This window comes from Notothenia coriiceps, unplaced genomic scaffold (genome assembly GCF_000735185.1).
Source record: "Notothenia coriiceps isolate Sejong01 unplaced genomic scaffold, NC01 NC01_scaffold00037246, whole genome shotgun sequence".
In the NCBI taxonomy this organism is placed as follows: Eukaryota; Metazoa; Chordata; class Actinopteri; order Perciformes; family Nototheniidae; genus Notothenia; species Notothenia coriiceps.
Genome location: NW_011369947.1, coordinates 12,816,541 through 12,824,727, shown reverse-complemented (window position 1 = coordinate 12,824,727; position 8,187 = coordinate 12,816,541). Strand labels below are relative to the sequence as shown.

General features: G+C 40.5%; 1 protein-coding gene across 1 annotated transcript; it reads left to right on the top strand.

Annotated features, from left to right (window-relative positions):
• The first annotated feature begins 3,322 nt into the window (after window positions 1–3,322).
• On the top strand, window positions 3,323–6,282 carry LOC104965815 (macrophage mannose receptor 1-like). The gene is made up of 4 exons (XM_010794829.1): window positions 3,323–3,536; window positions 3,735–4,082; window positions 4,321–4,415; window positions 5,562–6,282. Exons 1-4 carry the CDS (start codon window positions 3,365–3,367, stop codon window positions 5,670–5,672), a joined length of 726 nt encoding a protein of 241 aa, XP_010793131.1. The 5' UTR covers window positions 3,323–3,364; the 3' UTR covers window positions 5,673–6,282.
• Window positions 6,283–8,187: the final 1,905 nt, after the last annotated feature.

Sequence of the window (8,187 nt, the reverse complement as noted above, 5' to 3'; positions counted from 1 at the left end):
TTCCTCTGTTCGGAGCTGACATGTCCATGGAGCCTGGTTATGGCTAGAAAGGATCCGTCTAGTGTAAATATGACGTCACGTTCTCGTTGTAACTCTCGTTGTAATCGGAGCGGCTCGGAAACACATCTACAGCAGTAACATGATGCAACATACACATTAATGCAGCAGCAATATTAATAGAGAAACATCAGACATAATAGTAAAACACTGCAAGGGAACATTTTATTGCACCAGGAGCTATCTTGGGACTTTTACTGCGACAACGTTGACTTGCCTGTGAATAAAAAATAAACCATAGTGTTGGTGATCTACAGTGTTGTCATTCTTCTTTGAACCCCAGCAAGACCGCTAACACCCTATTTCAACAAACACACTCCCTGTAATTGACATAATTAATAGATAGTTTAGCTTCTCATCATCAGTTGCTGTGGCCCACTGATGTTAACGAACTGAAAGGCTGCCTGCCAAACGTAAACATTCAGCCATGTGACATTCAGCCAAACTCTCGCGAGAGTTTTAAACAAGACGGATCCTTTCTAGCCATAACCCGCCTGCAGGTTAGGTTAGCTAGCCATAGCAAAAGGGCATAGCTGCTGGATACAAATTAATTGGGGTCATCTACACTCATCTAATTTTTGATAGCAACAGGTAGCTAACGTCAGCCACAAAATGTTGGCCAAGCTGTTATGGGCTACATTTATGATTCATACATTAACGTTAGTTGTAGATTATTGTGCGGTTACGTTTCTTGAAGCTCACGATTATATCTGTGAATTATCGGCCGTCCAAAAATTCAAAGGTTTCTAACACTGGGTGCGTAAAAGCCGAGTGTTCCATAACTAGTTGACGGAGGGTGGGTGGTCCGTCAGGCTACGTCCATCCCGACCCACCATTTAGTGGCGCTTGGTCAGACCAGTAACCACCCTTGTCTGGAAAAGTCATTCAACAAGTTTGTTTGTTATACAATCTGTACAGAAATGAAGATGGTGAGTTATTGTTATTGTGTTAAAGATATTAGTAGTGGAAGAGAAGTAAAGCGACGGTAAACTCTAATTGTCCAGTGAGAAATACAATCGGATCGCCCAATCGGACTGCACAACCGATCGATCGATCAATTGTAGTTGGCTCACCACGACACCAAACTTGATCGATTCGATGGGACCCATCTAGCTTCGGGTAATTCTCAAACCTCAAAGTAAATCCTAGGGGTAATCGACACGCGTACTGTTGGTGAACAGAAGGACCCCAGGTGTGGTTTGTATTTTGTAACGGGTTAAGCTGTTCTGAAAATGTCTTGTCATTTAATGGTTTATTTTTTGACGAAAGGTGAGTTATGTTATTCTAGGTAAAATGAAGTTCGTAGACTGAAAGTAATAAAAGGTAGTATGTATGGTGAGAAATACAAAGACTAAATTAAGTAAACCTATCTGATCATTGTAGTATTGACATACCAAACTTATCGATCCTCTCATTCTAGTTCGCCATGAATATAGGATAGACAACGTAAATTGTTTGACTACCGGTCGCGAAAGTTAGGAATTCCATGTTGATGGAAGCGTTCTACTTGTTATTTTCTACTCTTACTTAAGTATCAGGTTACTGAATCCTTCTATTAGATATTGACTATCGGGTAGAGGATGACACTTGATTATTGGACGTGTGACCACGCACACACATACAGAACAGACAGACACACACACACACAGACAAGACAACACACACACACACACCACAGACAGACACAACACACACACAACACACACACACACACACACACACACACACACACATCGGTCAGGTTGGTCCATCTTGTACCGTCTTTTTTCTTTTTTTAGTACATAAGACGTTGGGTCAAGTCACACAAGTATGCACATAACGAGAGGACACACTTACTACACCCACCATGTCACGTCTGAGTCCCTCCCTACCGTCTCTTCCTCTCTTTCTCTGTGTTCTCAAATGTCCATTAACCCTTTATAGTCCACAGTCGAAATTTCACATCTATTTGTATTGTTTCAATTCTGTGTTTATAAACCTATTATTAAGGGGGAGAGAGAGAAAGAAAGTCTCTCGTACTTTCTAACACACATACAGTTTGGTCAAGTCACATGAGTATTCACATAACGAGAGGAATTACATCTACTACACCACTGACACGTCTGAGTCCTCCTCCGTCTCCTTCACTCTTTCTCTGGGTTCTCAATGTCCATTACCTACTAGTCTGTCGAATTCAATTAACACTCCTATTGTAGGGATCAGTTTTTTACGATTATGCTTAGATATTGCAAAAACCTTTCCTTAGAAATCCTAGGTATCCTAAAACTCTGTCAAGACACGAGATATAACGTTTAACGTGCAATGTCCACAAGTAATTTATTTTTTAAGACGGTACCTCCCACCCAGCACGGACTGGTGAGGTTGGGTTGGGACACGGACGGTCAATGATAGAACGTGGGGTAAAGTTGATTATTGATCCGGCCGTGTCGTCGCGTGGTCGTCGACGGTCGAAGCTTGTCTGACTGTCCTTTTACAGGAGATGTCAGTACTTAGTCCTCAGTCTTTGCTTTCTTTTTTCAGTCGTTCTCCTTTTATTATTTTCTCCAGCTGTCGATAGGTGGTTCATAAAAGTGTTCTTTCCATAAATAAGTTGTCTTNTCCTCCTGTTCATACTAAACTCTACTAGATCCCCTAGTAGATCCTCCCTCCCTGACTCTCTGGACCCCCTGCAGTTTGCCTACAGAGCAAACAGGTCCACAGACGTGGACCTGTTTGCTCTGTAGGCAAACTGCAGGGGGTCCAGAGAGTCAGGGAGGGAGGATCTACTAGGGGATCTAGTAGAGTTTAGTATGAACAGGAGGAATTATTTCAGAAAGCAAAACCAGTTTCAATGCTCATATGGGCCCCAGAATATAGTTTTAAAACAGAAATAAAAAGGAACCCTTTCCTTCAGGTTTTTTTAATGAAACTTGTTGTTTCAAGTTCTGCAAAGCCATGATTAAATGTTTAATTAAGCAGTTTCAAAAGCTACATTGGTGTTTGATTCTTTTTATCTTTTTAAGATCATTTAGAGAGTTTGTAAGGGGGAAATAGAAGGTAAGAAACACATGAATGGTCTCTGGGTTGGATTCAAACCCGATTTCCCCGGATGGGATACGGGGTTGGATTAGGGGACTTAATGGGTAAAAGGTCCACATGCTGGATTCTGTCCTTCACAGCATGGTCAGAGCCCAAGTAGTTGGGCTACTAGCTCTGTCTAGTGAGCTATGCCACAGCTCAGTGTCTGATATTTTACAATACATGGAACTCTTGCTTTCAGCGAGCCTGGATCGGGCTGTATGATGACAGGGACAGCTGGAGGTGGTCAATGTCAAACTCAAGCTTCTACAATAACGAGGAGACGGTCTTCAGACCATGGAATTATCCAGAACCAAACAACTATTTGGGTATCGAACACTGCACAGTGAAGGCTTCCAATGGAAATTGGAATGATGAGAAATGTGCAGTACCCCATAAGGCAGTCTGCATGGATGTCAAAGGTAGGAATGATTAGACCTGGGGGGGGCAGAGCCTTTTCCATCGCTGCTCTTGAACTCCCTCCCCAAATATATTACAAATTAGTGAATCACTCTTTTTTTTCGAAGCTAACTTTGAAAGTGCTCTTTACATATAATGTATATGATCATTATTACTCTTATGGCGTCTCCACTCAGAGGTTCACTGTGCTCCATTTTCAGGGCAGAATGTGACATTTGTCTTTGTCAACAACCTCATGAACTGGGCTGAGGCCCAGAGCTACTGCAGAGCAAGCTACACTGACCTGGCCAGTGTGAGGAACATGGCAGAGAACCAGCAGGTACAAAACCTGGTCCCTGCTGGAGGTATCGTCTGGATTGGCCTTTACAGAGACTCCTGGAAGTGGTCCGATGGAAGGAAATACTCCTTTAGTCACTGGTCAGCATCTGAACCCAACAACATAGATGGCAATGAGCTGTGTGTGGTTGCACACTTCAACAACTCTGGAAGATGGGAGGACTGCGGATGTGAAGATAAGAGACCCTTCATTTGCTACAAACTCCTAAAGGGTAACCCGTGACTCATATAGTACAGATAAAGGTTTATGTTAACATCAAATGTGCAAACATCATTTTACAAAAACAAGTTATGAACATTCCGGACAAAAACATTTAAAAGTCATGATGTTATTGAGTGGTGTGTTCTTATGGATATTATTGAAAAAGAGATTCTGCAGGAAAAAACATGCTCAGAAAGAAGCAACAGTAAATGTTTTGACTGATGCATTTTTCTTTTCTTTTTTTAAAGTTGTTTCAAAGCAAGTGATCAAAGTGAGGTTGCAGTACACAGGCTCCAATCTGAATCTGAGCGACGAGGCTGTGCAGAATGACATGTTGGTGAAGGTAAAACATTTGTTCAAGTTACAGTTACTTTTAAACCAGATGAAACAATATTGATCTCAAGATGAATATATATAAAATATGTATATACCTATATTTACACAATCAAAAGACACATTTATACATATGCACTAGGGGAGGGAATCACCAGGCTCCCCAGGATTTGATACTATCGCAATACTTAAGCCACAATACCATAGTATTGCGATTCTACGATATGCTAAGTATTGCGATACGGTATATTGCGATATTGCAAATCACATGATTCATATCCATGTCCGTCTTCCTTTCCTGGTTAAAATATGTATTTGCAATATGAATAGTTTATGTAAATGTGTTATGATTTGTAACCATCTTTCGGAGGGATATGCTACAGTTTATATAAAAAAAAAATGTAAAAAAAGTTTATATAATAAAATATCGATACTTGGTATCCGTATATAATATCGCCACGCAGAGTATCGCGACACTATGCTGTATGGATTATTTCCCCCATCCCTAATATGCACACATTAAGACATAATAAAAGCACAACAATCAATATATACAAAATAGCAGTCACTTCAATATCTTTGAGAAATGTACAGTAGTGCAAGACTGTCCATAGCAGCGTAAAAAAGTGTCTGGTGCTGGATTTGAGTGTCTGAGTGTGTGTGGGGTGTTAACGTCCAGGTCCAGTGGGGGCACGGGGGAGAGTTGCAGGGCTTTTTGCTTATATAGCTTGCCCCGCCTCCGATCTCCAGTTCTCGGCTTAGCCAAATGAATGGAGAGAAAAAAAACTCTGGATTCAGACTTTTCGCACATTTTTACAACTTTTAGACTCTAATGATGTTATGGAAAGTGTAGTAGCACCGTTTGGCCACTATAGACAATCCAAAAATCGGATTCAACGGCCAGCGCACTTCCTGGGGGCTTGTCGAGTAACTGATCTCATGGTCTCCTTAAGTCTTGAGAATGAACAATGGTTCCAAAATACACAACAGTGTACGCAATATTTGTACCGAAGAGAAGTTCATAGAGTGTGTGGTTCATGCAGATGTGCTTAAATCGTTACAACTAGATATAAATACTGTATCAGCTACACTATATCAACTATAAATAAATAATCTCTTTCTCTGCGTGATAATGATGGAGTATTTTTAATCTCAGATCAAACAGCAGATGAAGAAGACCCAGGGATTGGATGACAACATCCAGCTGAGCTGGAGGAAGCAGCCGGATGGAAAGATCTTCCACAAGGAGCAGAAGGATGAGCTTTAGTGTTGAACTGCTGTGTCGGTTTTCATCAGGGAAAATTGTGCTTCTTTTATCAAAGTCCTCAACAGAATATAGCTTCAACATTACCTGATTGATCCATTAGTTGTAACTATTTTCATTGAAGATTTTATGCTTTTCCTTGTTTTATATCTTGACCTGAAGTTAATATCTTTGAGCTTTAGACTGTTGAAATGATATGCTTGGTATTTCGGAAATAATGACAAGCATTATCCACTAATTTCTGACATTTTTAGATCGATAGATGAGATAAAATATCTAAAGAAATTATAACATAACAGTGTGAAATCATTTGCAGGGCTGTGTGTAGTTCCACTCGCATGTGTTTGTGCCCCTTATGTTGTGAAGAATCTTGTCGTAAAGAGTAGGCTAAATGTTGTTGAGGCCTTCATATAGGTTGAATAATTATAATCAAATATAATCAAATATATTCTCGTATAACCCACAATAAAAATTCTGTATATTTTATGTTGTTCTATATACTGTATAATCACATACAAAATACAAGTGGTTTGTTAGATGAGTTTAGAAGCCTATTATAGTTTATGGGTGTCACTGATAAAAGAGGGGAGACAGTTTCTTCTCTCACAGCTGTGTACAGGGGGGAGGGGGGGGGGTACTGAAGCCCCAAAATGTGTTTAGGCCATAGCCTAGTCTAGGAGAATATGTCCAGTCCTGCACACCAGAGGTCATGACTTTTCCCCACATATAGGATGAACCTATATGTTCATAAAATAGTGTGTGTGAGCTTCACTGTGTGTATTAAACTAAAATGGAGCATTTTCTGTCGGCTCAGGGGCCTCATTTATAAACATGGCGTACGCTCAATAGATGGCCGACGCCAACATTTATTTCCGTTGACACAGAGATACGTGTCAACAAAATGCCATACATCTAAATATTACCTCTCATCTATCATATATGAAGAATTGATAAAAGCCTGTTTTAAAATGATTAATACCTAGATTGGATCACACAGGTTTAAATGGCTTAATGGCAAAAAGTAACAATGAAAACTGGAGTTGAGAAAAAAGTCAAAGTTTTTGATATGCACTGTATTGCATTGTAAAATCACAGTTGGCTGGAAGGGAAGATATGAAAAGGCCTTAGAAGCTGAGATGTCATTGTTTAGATCAGGGGTGTCCAAACTAAAAGTACTGACTTAAGTATGATAAACTTCTTCTTGTCTTATATTGTGCTTCTTAAATATATATGTTCAAATATATTCAACAGTATTCGTGTGTTAATAGCCCAATTTTCAAATAAATTCAGTCAATTAAAGTTGAAAACATATTCTAACAAATTTAAGTTGATAAGAAAAAAAGCCCAATAACAAATTCACATAACAGGCTTGAAATATACCCTTCATATTTCCTCTCATTATAAGTCATCTGAAGCTTCTGTTTTAACCCTGTAAAGCCCAAATATAGAAAAACATTAGAATTTATTTTTTTGACCTTTCAGATGTTGTTGTAGGGAGCCTCTGGAGCAGAAATGAGAGTTTTCACATTTTGGTAAGTTTTTAGGGAAATGTTGTAATATTGCAACGTTGGGCTTACTGTAGGTGGGAACAGAATTCCTGTATTTCTACTCACATTGTCTGAATAAATATATTGAACAACTAAGGGTTGATTTGCAGGATTGATTGCTTACTTGCTTATATCAGTATACCATAACAATTATGCTTCTGTCCCCCCCCCCCCCCCCCTAGCATGAATAATAATCACACATCAGTCATATTTTTTATGAATAGTCATTTATTAAATATGAATATGGTAGTCCCAAAAAACAGTTCCTATCGTCAGAAAAGCAGAGACGGACGTCACATTTGGTGCATTGTGTGTTTGTGTACCCTTTACTGCAGTGTCTGCAGCGTCCTCTCTTTGTCTTCACTGGAAAATGTGCCATTAGGTCCTTGCGTACATCCAGTGGTGGCTGTGATCTCTTGGATGGGGCCCCGTTTGGTGGACTCCCATCACCTGAGGATGGTCTCTTCTGAGCATTCAACGGGCTCCTTGATGTCACCGTCGGTGCTAGGCTGGCGTTGATCACAGCAAGAATGATGGTGCGCCAGAAGATACACGTACCAGCGTCGGGACTTCATGGGTCTGGTCCAGCAAAGGAGGACACAAGTGTGACCACTCTGCTGTCATACCATTTGACAGCACATGTTGTGGTTGGCCTCCACTCGGATGTCAAAGCTTTGTCTCCCTTTTTTCTTCAAGCTCTTCTCCTCTTCAAGGTTACAGTTGGGTAAGCGCACCTGCCTGGCTGTTCCCACATAATGAATCCCACGATCAAGGAGCTTCACTAGACCAATGGGGACACAATTTTGTTTGCCGATAGATCTTGTAGTTCTGACCCTTCTGGCAGCGTGGAGGCAAGCTTCATCACAACATTCACTGACAATCCAAGTTCCCATCGACACCCTGTGCACTTGCGAGGGCAGCAAAATCACAGATCGATTCAGAGATTCCAGTTCTCACCGCACTTCTCCGTT